This window comes from Dermochelys coriacea, chromosome 1 (assembly GCF_009764565.3).
Source record: "Dermochelys coriacea isolate rDerCor1 chromosome 1, rDerCor1.pri.v4, whole genome shotgun sequence".
Classification (NCBI taxonomy): domain Eukaryota; kingdom Metazoa; phylum Chordata; order Testudines; family Dermochelyidae; genus Dermochelys; species Dermochelys coriacea.
Window position 1 is genome coordinate 137460980 of NC_050068.2, and position 17712 is coordinate 137478691.

The window sequence follows — 17712 nt, forward strand, 5'->3', positions numbered from 1 at the left end:
CCAGCACATGTTGTTCAGCTTAAGAACACTTTCACTGCAGATTAGACAAAAGACAAAGAAGGTACCAATGTGAGATTTCTAAAGATAGCTACAGCACTCAACCGAAGGTTTAAGAATCTGAAGTGCCTTCCAAAATTTGAGAGGGATGAGGTGTGGAGAATGCTGTCAGAAGTCTTAAAAGAGCAACACTCTGATGCGGAAACTACAGAACCTGAACCACCAAAAAAGAAAATCAACCTTCTGCTGGTGGCATCTGACTCAGATAATGAAAATGAACATGCGTTGGTCCACACTGCTTTGGATCATTATTGAGCAGAATCCATCATCAGCATGGATGCATGTCCCTGGAATGGTGGTTGAAGCATGAAGGGACATATGAATCTTTAGCACATAGGCATATAAATATCTTGCAACGCCGGCTACAACAGTACCATAAGAACACCTTTTCTCACTTTCAGATGACATTGTAAACAAGAAGCAGGTAGCATTATCTCCTGCAAATTTAAACAAACTTGTTTGTCTGAGCGATTGGCTGAACAAGAACTAGGACTGACTGGACTTGCAGGACATGCAAAGTTTAACATTGTTTTATTTTTTAATGCAAGTTTTTTTTACATGATTCTACATTTGTAAGTTCAACTTTCATGATAGAGATTGTTCTACAGTACTTGTATTAGGTGAATCGAAAAATACTATTTCTTTTGTTGTTTTACAGTGCAAATACTTGTAATCAAAAATAAATATAAAGTGAGCACTGTATACTTTGTATTCTGTGTTGTAATTGAAATCAATATATTTGAAAATGTAGAAAGCATCCAAAATATTTAAATAAATGGTATTTTATTATTGTTTAACAGTGCAATTAATTGCAATTAATTTTTTGAATCATGCGATTAATCATGATTAATTTTTAAATTGTTTGACAGCCCTAATTCTAACAAATGTTTCTTTTCTAAAAATAAGATCATAAAATACCCCATTTTAAAAAAAACATAAAAATTTTTAAACACAGAAGGCCATAGCCTCAGCAGGCATAAGTCAGCATTGCTACACTGACTACAGGGGAACTATATCACTTTATGCCAATTCAGGATCTGACCCAGAGTCTTATATTCATAATGATTTAAAAAAAACTTTGAGAAAACATAATAAGAGTTACAATACCTGCCTGCCATTTTCTTCCATTTGAAAAGAAGATCACTTGGTTGGTCATCAATAGGTAGGTTTAATCTCTGTTTAAAATATTTAATAATGCCTTGTTCTTCCAACAGGATTGGCACTCGGTAAGTAGAAGAAACGTCATGGATAAATATCACCTAGTAAATAAATTGCGATTATAAACAAAAATTGGTCTTCTAAATACTTGCATACGAAATATAAAAGCTAAGGAGATTCATACCTACAGAAAAAATGTAATTCAATACATATATTTTGCCCATATACTAAAATTAGATAAAGCAACATAATTAATGTTTAATGTCCCTCTCAATCACTTATCTGTAAAGAAAAGCTATTTAAAGTATAAAGATGAGGATTCCCTCAACGTTTCCCTTCTTTACCCCACCAGAGTAGTGGACAAACTATGTATTATTATTATTATTATTATTATTTGTATGCCATAAAACCTAAGAGACCTAGTCATGGACCAGGACCATGCTAGGCGCTGAAGAAAATGCTTCACTGTGACAAAGGCCTCAGTCCTATGAACAATACATGCGAGTAGCACCATTGAGGTCAATGTTGCTACCCACATGTGTTTGCAGAATCTGGATGCATAGCGTGTGTTCCGGATGTAAACATATCTAGTGTGTTTTAAAATATTAATACTAAGATCTGTTTATAAAAAGTCACAGAGATCAAATTGGTTTTCCTTTTTAACAAACAAACATACATACATTGCAGTATATTTATTGCCTGAAGAAAAAACATGAATGGAGCCTGCTTCCTATTTGCAAAGAAAAGCTCTCTACTGGGGCCTAAAGAGTTAATGGTGTTTTCAATAATGGAGGGTTTTCTTAACCACACTATATTATGCAGTCAAATGGCAGACATTCCAATTCAAAAATATATTTATAAATGTACCCTCAATATAAAGTGTGACCAAATTGTCAATAATTAAGCTCACTATATTTAGCCTGGAGGAAATTGTGGAATCTAAAGTCCTGAGTATGAATGTATATGCCCTCTCTTGATGTCACGTATGGAGATCTGCTTGATAAGGAATGGCTAGTTACCCCCACAGTAACTGCAGTTCGTCAAGATGTTGTAGTCAGTGTAGATCCCACTGTAGGTGAGCTTGTGTCTCATACATGGAATAGCGGAGTTTTTTGACTAACTGTGTTATTAGGGCTGCGCCTGCACTCTGTTCTCTCTAGTGCACCCATACAAAGATCCAAAGGTTGGAGTAACTGCAACCCTCCCTCAGTTCCCGCACAATTCAAAGCTCGTGTTAGACAGGGACTTCAAAAAGAAGGGATAGAGGGCAGGTCGTGGCATTCACATTGATGACATCTCAAAGAACCACTGTTATTGTAAGGTTTCAGAGTAGCAGTCGTGTTAGTCTGTATTCACAAAAAGAACAGGAGTACTTGTGACACCTTAGAGACTAACAAATTTATTAGAGCATAAGTTTTCGTGAGCTACAGCTCACTTCATCGGATGCATAGAATGGAACATATAGTAAGATATAGACATACATAAACATACAGGTAAGTTGGAAGTTACCATACAAACTGTGAGAGGCAAATTAGTTAAGATGAGCTATTATCAGCAGGAGAAAAAAAAACTTTTGTGATAATCACTACAAAAGTTTTTTTTCTCCTGCTGATAATAGCTCATCTTAACTAATTAGCCTCTCACAGTTTGTATGGTAACTTCCAACTTATCTGTATGTGTGTGTATGTCTATATCTTACTATATGTTCCATTCTAGGCATCCGATGAAGTGAGCTGTAGCTCACAAAAACTTATGCTCTAATAAATTTGTTAGTCTCTAAGGTGCCACAAGTCCTCCTGTTTTTGTTACTGTAAGGTAAATAACCATTCTTTCTCCTGTGACTGAGTGTCAGCATGGATCCCGTTGTGGGTGACCAGCAAGCGGTAACCTCTCTGGATGGTAGGAGTGAGAAGTTTCAGCTGCATCAGTCAAACAGCAACTGAAGCACTCCTTTCCCAAAGTTGGGATCTGGCTGCCATGTCAAGGATATAATATTTAAACAAAAGTCAGTGGGTTGCTGCAGGCTGCAAGATCTCAAAGACTGAAACATTCCTGAAACAGGCGCTGGACACTTGCTGCCTTTGCCCCAGTGAAGTGTGTCTTGAAGATCGGAGGGAGAGACTCATCAGCCATCTGATAGCAGGCGGAAATGCACTTTGTGATCCACTTACAGAGTCTCTGTGACAAGACGGCTTGGCCTTTTGATGGGCCAGAAATATCCACAAAGAAGTTTGGATTCAGCCAGAAAGGCTTGGTCCTGTTCAGATCATTGAGTAAAGCTCTGGATACATCCTAGTGTACAGCTTCTTTTCTCCCAGAGTCGAATGCAGCTTTGAGAAGAAGACTGGTAGGGTGACTGACTGGTTCAGGTGAAATTCTAAGACTCCTTTAGGGATGAACCTGGGGTGTGATTTCAACACCACTTTATCCCTATGGAAGGATGTGAAAGGCAGCCCAGCTATGAGGGCTTAGAACTCACTGACCCTCTGTGCTGAGGGATGGTCACCAGAGATACCATCTTGATGGTGGGTGGTATAATGAGCAATCCCACAGTAGTTTAAAAGGAGGCTCCATGAGTTTTTAGGCGAATAATGTTGAAGTCCCACATAGTCGTCGGTGTCTAACCAGAGTTTAAGTATCAAGGAGGCCCTGGAGGAATTTCAATACCATCAGATGAAAGAAGTTAGAGTATGACTGTGCTAGATTATGGCACACCAATATTGCTGCAAGGTGAATCCTGAGAATGTAAAATGCTTGTCCTGCATGCTTCAAGAGCAACATGTAGTTGAGGATCTTCAGGGCCAGGTCCTCTAATGGGTCCCTATTGTTTTGGGCTTCCCACACAGAAAATCTTTTCCATTTTGGGACAAAAGTCTTCCTGGTGGAAAGTTTCTAGCTCTGTCTGAGAATTTCTTGAATCTGTAGGGAGCAGTCTCTGCAAATAGTGCTCAATCAGCCGACCACCAAGCTATCAGGTGCTAAGACTGTGAGTCTGGGTGCAGTATCTGACCTTGGCTCTAAGATATGTGTGGGCAGGTTAGGAGCTGGCTAAGAGGCCACCTCGGACATCTACAATAGATCTGACACCAGAACTGTCTCATCAGAAAGAGGCTATCAGGATGATCGCAGCCTTGTCACATCTAATCATGGATATTCCCCTGGGAATCAGAGGAATCAGCAGAAAGGCATATAGAGGTCCTCAAGGCCATTGAAGAATCAAGGTGTCTAGTAATGAGCCTTGGCTGACCTCCTCCCCTCTGGAGCAGAAGTCTGGGCCATGGGTGGTAAGAAGGAATTGAGGGAGGGTTGTGGCCATTCTGGCCCTTATTCTCTCATTCAGGAGCGTGAGGCAGCACTGGGTGCATGCATGGCTCTGACCAACACTGCTATTCAAACAAACTCCAGTCTCATATGCATTAAGTGCATGTGCACCTACAATGGGAGCCACACTGACACACTCAGAGAAGAACTGTGGTATCTACATGAGCCACGTATGAATCTATTATGCTTGTTAACATGTAAAAGCTTTAATACTCCATAAATACTGGATAGTATTTGCATGTTCATTTTGGTGTACTGAAGAGCCATTGACAATTTAGTCACTGCTAATGGTGCTGTTATAAAAAGTTTACAGAGGATTAATAACTGATGTAAATGTTATATGCACATTAAAGACATAAATAGGATGCTATACATGGTTATAGATGCATCAGTAAAAGCTGTTATAGGTTATTATAAACCATGGTTTCAAGCAACCTTCTGAAGTATTGTTCTAACAATTTATAACAACTGATTAAACATTTATTCAAAATCTAATTCTTAACCCTTTATAAACAATCTATAATTGGATCCTTTGTAGTAAGCATGACAAAATTATTAAAGGCTATTTGACATTCCAAAATTAACATGTAAACAATAACCAATACTTTTGAGTAGTTTATATTTCATCATATAATTGCTTGCTATTTAAAAATCAGTGGATTATTGAAACAAGTATTTCTTGGAGATTAAAAACAGAAATATATGCAGATATTTAAGGTGTATAAAACTAGAAAAATCATAATTGAATAGTTTGAGAAAGAGAGAGATGATGGCCAATGAAATCTGAAAGTACAAACCTGTTCAGGTTCCACATGGCAAAACATGGAAATCTTTTCCTTCACAGCCATTTCTATAGGCTTTGTACTTCTGCAGACTATCTGTCAAAATACATCATAAATAAGAAGTGTGGAAAAATAAGATAGGAAAAGACTAAGTAAATGGAAGCTCCTCAACATTAATTATGGAAAAGATTGACCTCTCAAGAAACAACAGCCTGGACAAATAATTTTTTTCCTGGGAATTCTACAATATATCATCACACACATAAATACCATTTAACAAGAGATAGCTACATCAGATCTCCACCAACATATCCATACCTTTATTCACCTACTTTCCTGTTTTCTACTTTTTATATTTCCATTGCTTCCTCTGCTTGCAACGCTACCTCTCTATCATCCTCCTCAATTCCCCCCTTCTTCCTGAGCCTACTCTTTATTCTTTCATGCTTTACTCGTTTACTCTTCAGGTAAACATTACATTTAAGTAACACACCAAATAGCAAAGAATAAGGAGAGTCAAAACTGGGATACATTATCACTAAGTTTGTTGTGTTTTTGACAGTTATCCTTTGTTTATTTACATGACTTTCTTTATCCTTCCAGTACCTTAACAGTACATTTTGGTTTGTTTGTAATTCACCTGACTGCTGCCCAGTGGACCTGGGAGCTGTTCTGTGTCCCTGGAAGAGAAGATTGATAGACCAAAGAGAGGAGTTTCTTTTCTTTTCTAACTTTCCAATTCCCTTTTTCTGATGTATTTATATCTGTGAATCCTTTGTGCTGAAAGCAGGACATTTGGGAATTTGTGGAAATATTTGCAATTTTTACCAACAAAGAATTTTTTTCCCAGGACAGATGTTAAGTGGTTTTCATATAGTTAAATCTCCTTGAAAAAATAAGGCCTGACCCAATGTTCATTGAAGTCAATGAAAATCTTCCCATTGGCTTCAATGGAACTTTGGATCTTTCCATTGACTCCAGTGAGCTTTGGACTGGGTCTAGAATTACTATATTTAAAGAAAATAGGTAGAAGTTAAGCTAAGCATTAATGAGTTTTTGTTGTGGCTCTTTTTGAGCTTAATCACGTTTCCACTTATTTCAATGGGAGTTCATTCATTAAGGCACAGGTGGGTGGAAGGGGGGGTGAGCATGTTGCTTTCTGTTGGCTGGTTGCAGCTTACAAAGAAAATAAGGGTCCTTTTGTAGCTAACACTGTTCTTCCTTTAGCTAAAGTATGGTAGAAACCTAAGGTGTTAGGAGCTGTAGGTCTAGCATTCTTGTCTCTGCATTCCAGTTATTACGGAGAGGTGGCAGGCTGTCCTTAGTTGATATTGAAGCCATGGTCCTGGATTAGGGGTGATTTTGATCTTCAAATAATGTCAGACAAAATAAAAGGGGAGCAGGGATAAAAAAAGAGAACCTCGTGCTTTCATATACTTTATTTTAGGGGAGTATCATTGATAATTAGAATGTGTTCTCAAAAGTTTGAATAAATTGAGCACGAACTTTTTTAGATTAAAAGACTATAACATGGCTTCCTCTTTTTTTTTTTAAGTGTGGCTAATATTTATGCCCCTCTATTTGTTCAATAACATTACACTACACCATAGAATCTGAGGCATAGTTTGATTTTGACATTGCCTTGTGTATAAGAGCGTTTAAGGAAAGGAATAGTAAAATATTTAGGATATTGCCACCAGATTCCTGCTTAGTGAAGCTGAGAAAAAAGAAAATTTTGTGCGTCTTTTTTGAGATAGGGTGACCAGATCTACACGCAGTGTTCAAGATTTGGGCATACCATGGATTTATATAGAGGCAATATGACTCTTCTTCTTGAATGCCACACCTAAACGTCCCCCAGGTCAATAGAGAACATGCACAGATCTTAGGTCCAGCTTTTTCACAGAAAAGCCTAACTAAATCTCTGGACATCCCAACCTTTATTTAGTTCACACCATTACCTTGGTGAGGTTGGGAATGATATTATTACACCCTAACTTCTGGGATGGGGACAACTGAAGCACTTTAGTGACTTTCCAGATATCATATCCAAAGTTTGTATCTGAACCAGAAACAGAATTCACTTCAACCAACCTATTTTTTATCCACTAGACCATGGTATCTTTCACAGAAATTGCTTAAAATGTCTATAAGGTAGGTAGAACAACTATAGATAGATTAACAGTGCTATCCTACCTTCGCTTAGCTCTTTGAGACCTACAGATTTAAAAGTACTGTATAAATACAAGAGCTTATTAATGGCCATATTTTCCAGATGGGTAGCCAAAGTACAGAAATGACTTGGCTGGGAGGCACTGCAGCCTGCTCTCACTATCATACCGAAAGACTTGAGCTCCACTCTTGGGTCTAACACTTAAGGTTTGCTAAATAATTTTTAAATTACTTATTGCCAGTGTTCAGAATGAAGGAAAGTGGTACCGCACGAGTATGCACAGCTAATTTAGCTGCAGAGTGACAGTATCTGTAAGATACTACACACTCCTACAAAGTGCTAAACAGCTTCAACTCCCAACAGAGTCAGTGGGAGCAGGAGGGAGCTCAGGATATTAAGGGAATCATAGAATATCAGGGTTGGAAGGGACCCCAGAAGGTCATCTAGTCCAAACCCCCTGCTCAAAGCAGGACCAAGTCCCAGTTAAATCATCCTAGCCAGGGCTTTGTCAAGCCTGACCTTAAAAACCTCTAAGGAAGGAGATTCTACCACCTCCCTAGGTAACGCATTCCAGTGTTTCACCACCCTCTTAGTGAAAAAGTTTTTCCTAATATCCACTCTAAACCTCCCCCATTGCAACTTGAGACCATTACTCCTCGTTCTGTCATCTGCTACCATTGAGAACAGTCTAGAGCCATCCTCTTTGAAACCCCCTTTCAGGTAGTTGAAAGCAGCTATCAAATCCCCCCTCATTCTTCTCTTCTGCAGACTAAACAATCCCAGCTCCCTCAGCCTCTCCTCATAAGTCATGTGCTCTAGACCCCTAATCATTTTTGTTGCCCTTCGCTGTACTCTTTCCAATTTATCCACATCCTTCTTGTAGTGTGGGGCCCAAAACTGGACACAGTACTCCAGATGAGGCCTCACCAGTGTCGAATAGAGGGGAACGATCACGTCCCTCGATCTGCTCGCTATGCCCCTACTTATACATCCCAAAATGCCATTGGCCTTCTTGGCAACAAGGGCACACTGCCGACTCATATCCAGCTTCTCGTCCACTGTCACCCCTAGGTCCTTTTCCGCAGAACTGCTGCCGAGCCATTCGGTCCCTAGTCTGTAGCGGTGCATTGGATTCTTCCATCCTAAGTGCAGGACCCTGCACTTATCCTTATTGAACCTCATTAGATTTCTTTTGGCCCAATCTTCCAATTTGTCTAGGTCCTTCTGTATCCTATCCCTCCCCTCCAGCGTATCTACCACTCCTCCCAGTTTAGTATCATCCGCAAATTTGCTGAGAGTGCAATCCACACCATCCTCCAGATCATTTATGAAGATATTGAACAAAACGGGCCCCAGGACCGACCCCTGGGGCACTCCACTTGACACCGGCTGCCAACTAGACATGGAGCCATTGATCACTACCCGTTGAGCCCGACAATCTAGCCAGCTTTCTACCCACCTTATAGTGCATTCATCCAGCCCATACTTCCTTAACTTGCTGACAAGAATGCTGTGGGAGACCGTGTCAAAAGCTTTGCTAAAGTCAAGAAACAATACATCCACTGCTTTCCCTTCATCCACAGAACCAGTAATCTCATCATAAAAGGCGATTAGATTAGTCAGGCATGACCTTCCCTTGGTGAATCCATGCTGACTGTTCCTGATCACTTTCCTCTCCTCTAAGTGCTTCAGGATTGATTCTTTGAGGACCTGCTCCATGATTTTTCCAGGGACTGAGGTGAGGCTGACCGGCCTGTAGTTCCCAGGATCCTCCTTCTTCCCTTTTTTAAAGATGGGCACTACATTAGCCTTTTTCCAGTCATCCGGGACTTCCCCCGTTCGCCACGAGTTTTCAAAGATAATGGCCAAGGGCTCTGCAATCACAGCCGCCAATTCCCTCAGCACTCTCGGATGCAATTCGTCCGGCCCCATGGACTTGTGCACGTCCAGCTTTTCTAAATAGTCCCTAACCACCTCTATCTCTACAGAGGGCTGGCCATCTCTTCCCCATTTTGTGATGCCCAGCACAGCAGTCTGGGAGCTGACCTTGTTAGTGAAAACAGAGGCAAAAAAAGCATTGAGTACATTAGCTTTTTCCACATCCTCTGTCACTAGCTTGCCTCCCTCATTCAGTAAGGGGCCCACACTTTCCTTGGCTTTCTTCTTGTTGCCAACATACCTGAAGAAACCCTTCTTGTTACTCTTGACATCTCTTGCTAGCCGCAGCTCCAGGTGCGATTTGGCCCTCCTGATATCTTTCCTACATGCCCGAGCAATATTTTTATACTCTTCCCTGGTCATATGTCCAACCTTCCACTTCTTGTAAGCTTCTTTTTTATGTTTAAGATCCGCTAGGATTTCACCATTAAGCCAAGCTGGTCGCCTGCCATATTTACTATTCTTTCGACTCATCGGGATGGTTTGTCCCTGTAACCTCAACAGGGATTCCTTGAAATACAGCCAGCTCTCCTGGACTCCCTTCCCTTTCATGTTAGTCCCCCAGGGGATCCTGGCCATCTGTTCCCTGAGGGAGTCAAAGTCTGCTTTCCTGAAGTCCAGGGTCCGTATCCTGCTGCTTACCTTTCTTCCCTGCGTCAGGATCCTGAACTCAACCAACTCATGGTCACTGCCTCCCAGATTCCCATCCACTTTTGCTTCCCCCACTAATTCTACCCGGTTTGTGAGCAGCAGGTCAAGAAAAGCGCTCCCCCTAGTTGGCTCCCCTAGCACTTGCACCAGGAAATTGTCCCCTACGCTTTCCAAAAACTTCCTGGATTGTCTATGCACCGCTGTATTGCTCTCCCAGCAGATATCAGGAAAATTAAAGTCACCCATGAGAATCAGGGCATGCGATCTAGTAGCTTCCGTGAGTTGCTGGAAGAAAGCCTCATCCACCTCATCCCCCTGGTCCGGTGGTCTATAGCAGACTCCCACCATGACATCACTCTTGTTTACACACACTTCTAAACTTAATCCAGAAACACTCAGGTTTTTCCACAGTTTCGTACCAGAGCTCTGAGCAGTCATACTGCTCCCTTACATACAGTGCTACTCCCCCACCTTTTCTGCCCTGCCTGTCCTTCCTGAACAGTTTATAACCATCCATGACTGTACTCCAGTCATGTGAGTTATCCCACCAAGTCTCTGTTATTCCAATCACGTCATAATTCCTTGACATCACCAGGACCTCCAGTTCTCCCTGCTTGTTTCCAAGGCTTTGTGCATGCATGTGGAATGCCCAACACCTTGCAGAGCTGAGCCCTTAGAGCTTTATTATGGTTTTGCCCAGAGCCCCAAGCAAAGGGCTGCTATTAGAGCAGACCAGGAAGCAGATTCTGCCTCAGATCATCGCAATCTGTCTCCCCTCTGCTCTGAAGACAAAGTTCCCCATGACAAGCTTCTACACAGTCCAGCATATTTTATTCAGAGAACAAGCACATCTTTGCTAGGTACTGTGCTGGCCTCTCCTGCATGGATAGGGACACAGTGGCTCTTTGGAGCCTGCTTTCTGCCCCCCCCCCCTTCCTCTGTGATAGAGGCCAGGTTGAGGAAATAATGTGACACCTTTGCACATCATTCACACATTTTATAATTAAATTGTTGGTCTGAACATCAATATTTTAATTGGACACACATTTTCAAACGATGGATTATTTTTCTGAATTCATTAGTAAAACTGATGATACAGCCTCACATTCCAAGAATTCCTCTCAGAATAGATCCAACCTTAACCCTAGATTTTTAAAGCCACGTATGGAGATTTGGCTATAAGACTCTTTAAGGGAAAGTGCACAGCTAGGGATATTTTAGGGATTAAAGTATATTGACATTCAGTACATTTTTGTAGTTTAATTTCTTTGGTTTTTAGTACACTGGTATGGTCCAAGTTGCTTTCTTCCCCTCCCTCATAAGGGCTTGTCTACGCTTGAAAGACTACAGCGACATAGCTGCACCACTCTGCAGCTGCGCTGCTGTAGCACTTCATTTAGACACTACCTCTAACAATGGGAAGGATTCTCTCATTGGCATAGATAATCCACCTCCCCGATAGGTGGTAGCTAGGTCAACAGAAGAATTCTTCCATTGACATAGCACTGCCTATACTAGGGGTTAGGTCAGCTTAACTACACCGCTCAGGGATGTGGGTTTTTCATACCCCTGCGCAACACAGTTAAACCAACTTAATTTTCTTGTGCAGAGCAGGCCTAAGACAGATCCCCTTTCCGAGTAAAAAGAACTGGAGCCTTATGCTTTGAATTATTTACATGCACCAATATATCTAGATGACCTATAAACACAGATTTTATCATAGCCCTATGAACTCACCAGATCCGGAGACAAACCTAGGCCTCTCAGCGCTCGAACACTGTTCTGAGTAGGTTTTGTTTTCTGTTCTCCAGTAGCATTAGGCTGGAAACATATTTTAAAGGCTGAAACAGTAACTCAGTTCTAGTATCAGGACAATTATAGTTAAAAACAAAGAAATATCAGTGAAAGTAAGGATATCGACAAAGAGAAAAAGGTATACATCAAAGCAAAGCACAATATGTTAGCATGGAGAATAGTAACACTGTATTATTGCATGCATTAGAAACCCTTTGGAATTTCTAGCCTAACAGCACTAATTCAGGCCAACTGTCTCTTTTAGATCAGTATATAGAGAGTATATGGCTCAGAACTGAGAAGAAACGTCCAAAACCAGACCTTCTGTAATAGCTCGGAAACTCCACAAAACAGTGCCATGCCTTCAATGACCTTCCACAAGTGGAACTGATTGGAATTTAGTACACAACTCTGTCCTCAAATATACACATTCAAGTACCATTGAAATTAATTGTAAATGGGTTAATGTAAATCAGGATAGAATAGGCTCCTTTTTATCTATATAGATAATCCAAAAGAAATTCTGGAAAATATGGTGGTATTGTCAGTCCTCCACGTCTACTTTCCAAAAACTTGCCTATAAATATTTACAACTTTAAAAAAAACTTTTAATCTGTTTATTGGTGTAAAAGTTATGGTTAGATAGAACACAAAATTTTCAGCAGTATAAAGCAGATGTAACTCACAGATGAGTTAGTATTAGTCTTCAGTTACATTACCTGGAACACTAAAAGGGAGACAATTAAAGAATATTGGGTGAAATCCTGGCTCCAGTACTGTGGCAAAAATCAATGGCAAAACTCCCACTGGCTTCAGAGGAGCAAGGATTTCACCTATTGTCTCTTTAAGCTTTAAAACACCGACTCCCTCCACTACAACCCCTGAAAAAATGATACAGAATGCAGTACAGTACAAAACTTAACTGAAAATGAAAATATATTATCTTACTAACTTACCTGTGGTACAAGACTAACGTGGATATTGCAGAAGTTTTCTCTTTTTGCCTTAAACTGGAACTGTCTGAATGCCTCAACAAATGGCATTCCTTCAATGTCTCCAATAGTTCCACCCAGCTGAAAAAGAAGGCTTAGAATTTACTACCGCTCTGACAATTAAAAAAATTAATTTCTACTTTGTCAGCCCTGAAAATTTCAACTGCTCATCTCAGTTGTGCATGTTGTAAGAGTGAGAATGAATGAAGTATGGTTCTGAAGGCACATCTTGTAATGACCCTTTGCATCATTACATGGACCACTTCATGTGGAAAACTTTACTCATTTTCAATGCTGATTTTATTCACTTTCAATGCTGAGGGCACAGTTTTTCACAAGAATAAGTCTGTTACCACCAAAAACTATATGCTTTATATACAATTTTCAGTATCTTGGAGACACCTGTATTCTTGAATCAAGTAGTAGGGAACAAGTTATCAATACAGTAAACTGAAATTTGGTAATTGAGAATGAAAATGTTTTTTAGTTTCCTGTTTGCTGAATTAATAATAACTGAGGTAAATATGAAAAGGGCATCTAATGCTATTATCATAGCTCTACAATGGGATAAACTGCACATCATCAGTTTGGCATCCTAGTAAAAGCAGAAATAATTAGAAACATGTTATGCCAGAACAAGAAGAAGTAAGGAATAAATTAAATTAATAAAGAAATGTATTCAGCTATAGCTAGATTGGAGCTGCATAAACAGATAGAAAGATTGGAGCTGCATAAGCAGTCTTTCAACAAGATCGTTAAAAGCAAAAATTATCTCAGAATGTGGTCTGATGTGCCCTCTTGTGGTCTCCGCAATCATTGCACATTTTTGTTCAACTAAAATTAAAAAAACACACACACAAAGACTTTACTAAAAAGAAAAGGAGTACTTGTGGCACCTTAGAGACTAACAAATTTATTAGAGCATAAGCTTTCGTGAGCTACAGCTCACTTCAAAGCTTATGCTCTAATAAATTTGTTAGTCTCTAAGGTGCCACAAGTACTCCTTTTCTTTTTGCGAATACAGACTAACATGGCTGCTACTCTGAAAAAAGACTATTGTATTTGACATATATATAATAAACATACTTACTGCAACAATTTGCAATCGATAAATTATATTTGTAACCTGAAAGCCTTGAAACCGTATTTGAGAGTGTCTTGGTCTCTACAGAAAGTTTCCTGACTTGAAGAAAAGAATCACTGACAGCCTCACTCCTATCTAATATAAGGAAGTTCCTGTGCACTTTTCTGTTTATTGCTCTGTCTAAGCTTAAAGGAAATGTTGGATCCATATTGTACACTTCATAAAAATAGTGGAATCTTTCTGATCAAGCCAAAACCTGAGGCTAAAATCAAGACTGGACTGTCTTTCTAAAAGATATGCTATAGTTCAAAAAGAAACTATGAACTTCATACAGTAATAAATAAGTGTCTATGGCCTGCGTTATGCTGGAGTTCAGACTAGATTATAATAATAGTCCTTCCTGGCCTTAAAATCCATTAAATACTCTTTCTTCAAATTCCCAGACATGTCTTCTTCAAAAATTTCATTGAAACTTGAATGATAATAAAAAGTACCACCTAGCACTTACGTAGTGCTTTTTGTCCATACATCTCAAAGTGCGTTATATAGGAGGGACTATACTGTTTTGCAATACCTTAAAAATAAAATAGCTAAAATGAGACCTCAATCCATAAATTCTTAGATACATTCTTGAAAACATGATCATGAACAACATGAAAGGATCCTTGGTTTGAAGATTGCAAACTATGATTCGAAGGGTTCTTCTACTGACTATGATGTCATGATTTCTGAGATCATCAAGGAAAGTAAGTCCTACTCCTTAATATTGTTAACTCAGTGTATGTAGCTGGAATCCATTGTATATGGCTTGTGAAAATAAATATACCAGAACTTAATTACACTGACTGGCTGCTTTAAGAGAGTATCAGCACCTAAGGAGCTACTCTTCAGTAAGTTTCAATGCTCTGAATGGGGATTTAATCACATTAATGGAAGTCACAGGGAGGAATCCATGCATAATATACTCAGAATTAATGCCAAGGGCCATATAGTATTTGTGTGTCTTTGTTGTTGCTATCCATATCAACTCAGTTGACATATATACACAGCAAAAAACAAGGGAGGAAAAGAAAGCTCTATTTATTCATCACACATTACCAACCCCATGGATTACATCTGCCGAGATGGGAAGTTTCATACTTGCCTCAATGACACATATTTGTGGCTCTTTCTTGTCACTGTCCACAGGAACCTTTGCCTGATTCATCACCCATTCTTGAACAGCATCAGTAATGTGTGGAACAACTGCAAGGCAAAATGAGAAAAGGAAGCACTTCCTAATGTAGGACCACATATTGCTTCCCACTTAGAGAAAAACACAGTGCGGTAATTGAGCTGGGGAGATGAGAGTGGGCAGCAGCAGCCCCATGGCATGTTCATCCTTTCTTTGAGCCTGCAGAAGTCCCTCCAGAAGACTAAAGTATGGTCAAATCTTGTTGGCAAGAAGGAAAGATTTAGTCAAGGCAGCAAAGAGCAGCTGCCCTATGCAGTATGCCCCCTCTGAAACCCGAATGGATGAGCATGCCAGCACTTCCAGTGTGAATGACTGCATGCAAATTTAAAAGGATGTTCCTGAATATTTATAGATGCAACTGAAATTTGCTCTTTGTAAACATATATGCAAGTAAAGCTTGATTCCTGGAATGCACATGGGAAGCAAACTCCTCCTGGACCATCTGGAGGACAGATGTGCTCAACTAGAAAAATAGGCAGCATCAGCACACTTACCTACTGTACTCAAACTGTCCTTGACCTAAATTAACTTACAATTTCAGTTGTCCAATTTATCAACAAAATTATCATAAATCCAGGAAAGTATTTGAAGTGAGCACTTCATTCACATTAATCCAGTAATGCAAATATGTCAGTATCCCTCTGAGTAAATAAAAGTTACCCAAGTAATTGTTCTAAACAGTCTTTATTAGAAACTCAAATAATCTGCATGACTTTAACCTACATGGAAAGTGTGATGTTGCACTCCATATGATTTTATGAAAATATGCTAATGAGTATGAATATAAAGTAACTGGAAAAGGATTCATGCAAAAGGTCTCTTGTAAGGTATCATTACAAAGCTTATAATCTACTGAATGTGATCATCCTATTTGTATACATGTATCATTCTTGTATCTGAAACTAGAAATATAAACTATAACTCTGTGGTCCTATTGTAATTATGCAACATGTGGGTCATTAATGGTGGTTTGGAATCTTGATGGCTCCCATCAACTAGGACAATTGGTTGTAAATGGCTCTGTTTACTTGCAAGCCTTCCTGTGAGTCAGACCAGGAAGAATGAAGGTTTGGGGTCTCACAGGACATGTGACCATTTCACCTGGTACTGGAATCCATCTTAAACCTGGTTCTTTTCCATTTAGAAGGAGGGGTGGGGACCCACAGAGGCAAAAGATTCCCGACTTATGCCAAAGCTATATAAGGGGGTGGAACAGAACAAAGGAGGTTCCAGTCATGAGAAATTCCCTAGTTACCACCTGAGCTGGAGCTAACAAGAACTGTACCGGGGGAAAGGATTGGGCCCAGACTAGGAAGAAATCCAGTCTGTAAAAGAAGCTTATTGGAACATCTCAGGGTGAGATTTTATCTGTAATCAGTTTCTTAATATATTAGGCTTAGACTTATGTGTTTTGTTTTATTTTGCTTGATAACTAACTTTGTTCTGTCTGTTATTACTTGGAACCACTTAAATCCTACTTTTTATACTTAATAAAATCACTTTTGCTTATTAATTAATCCGGAGTAAGCAATCAATACCTGGGGGACCAAACAGCTGTGCATATCTCTCTATCAGTGTTATAGAGGGTGGACAATTTATTAGTTACCCTATATATAATTTATAATTTACCCTATATACGCTTTATACAGAGTAAAACGGATTTATTTGGGGTTTGATCCCATTGGGAGCTGGGTGTCTGAGTGCTAGAGACAGGAGCACTTCTTAAGCTGTTTTCAATTAAGTGTGCAGTTTTGGGGCGCGTGGTTCAGACCCTGGATCTGTGTTGGAGCAGACTGGCATGTCTGGCTCAACAAATCAGGGTTCTGTAGGCCCAAACTGACAAAGAAAACCAGCTTAGACGTAGTCACACCACATCAGGTAACAGTCCCAAGGGGGTCTCTGTGACTGAACCCGTCACAGAAAGTACCTTGAACTGTCTTTCCCAAGTAATCTCCATGTCTTTCTTTATTGATTACATGTTGATAGATCTTTCCAGTGGTGATGTTATTATCTTTATATAGGTTGATGTCCAAGAATCTTTCATAATTTCCCAAGTCTAAGTCAACTTCTCCACCATCATTTAGTACAAAAACTTCACCTGAAAAAGAAAAGGAAAAGGTACAAAAAATTGCACTGGGTTTTCCTCCTACATTAACACATAGGAAAACAATGTAATGATTACAAATTACTAAATAAATGGCAGGAATTCTGCAAACATAATAAATACATTTTAGTAAAGGTGCTGTATAAATAAGTACAGTGCTTTATTTCAATTATGTTAATTATTTTAGGCTCAGATTTGGAGTAAAATCTGCATGAGTGACTTAGCAAGTTTTGAAAATGTTACCCCTAGTTTTGTTTCAGCATAAATATCTGGTTTGTCATACCCACAGCTAGGGACTTATCCAGAGACCACTGAAGTCAGTGGAATCTTTCCATTGACTTCAAAGAGCTTTGGATCAAGCCCAGAGACTTTTTTCGATCTCTAAAGATGCCTCTTTTAAACAGTAACCTTCATCAGCCTGTGA

General features: G+C 39.6%; 1 protein-coding gene across 6 annotated transcripts in view; it reads right to left on the reverse strand.

The window, feature by feature from the left end:
* The window catches only part of CTPS2 (CTP synthase 2), a 152707-nt gene that overhangs the window by 115826 nt on the left and 19169 nt on the right, over window positions 1–17712 (reverse strand). For all 6 annotated transcript variants that reach the window (XM_043504266.1, XM_043504250.1, XM_043504238.1 and 3 more), the window contains 6 exons: window positions 17112–17282; window positions 15095–15195; window positions 12831–12947; window positions 11818–11901; window positions 5334–5414; window positions 1165–1316 (listed from right to left, as the gene is read on the reverse strand). In XM_043504266.1, the coding sequence (XP_043360201.1) occupies window positions 1165–1316; window positions 5334–5414; window positions 11818–11901; window positions 12831–12947; window positions 15095–15195; window positions 17112–17282 (706 nt within the window). The remainder of the gene's footprint in view (window positions 1–1164; window positions 1317–5333; window positions 5415–11817; window positions 11902–12830; window positions 12948–15094; window positions 15196–17111; window positions 17283–17712) is intronic.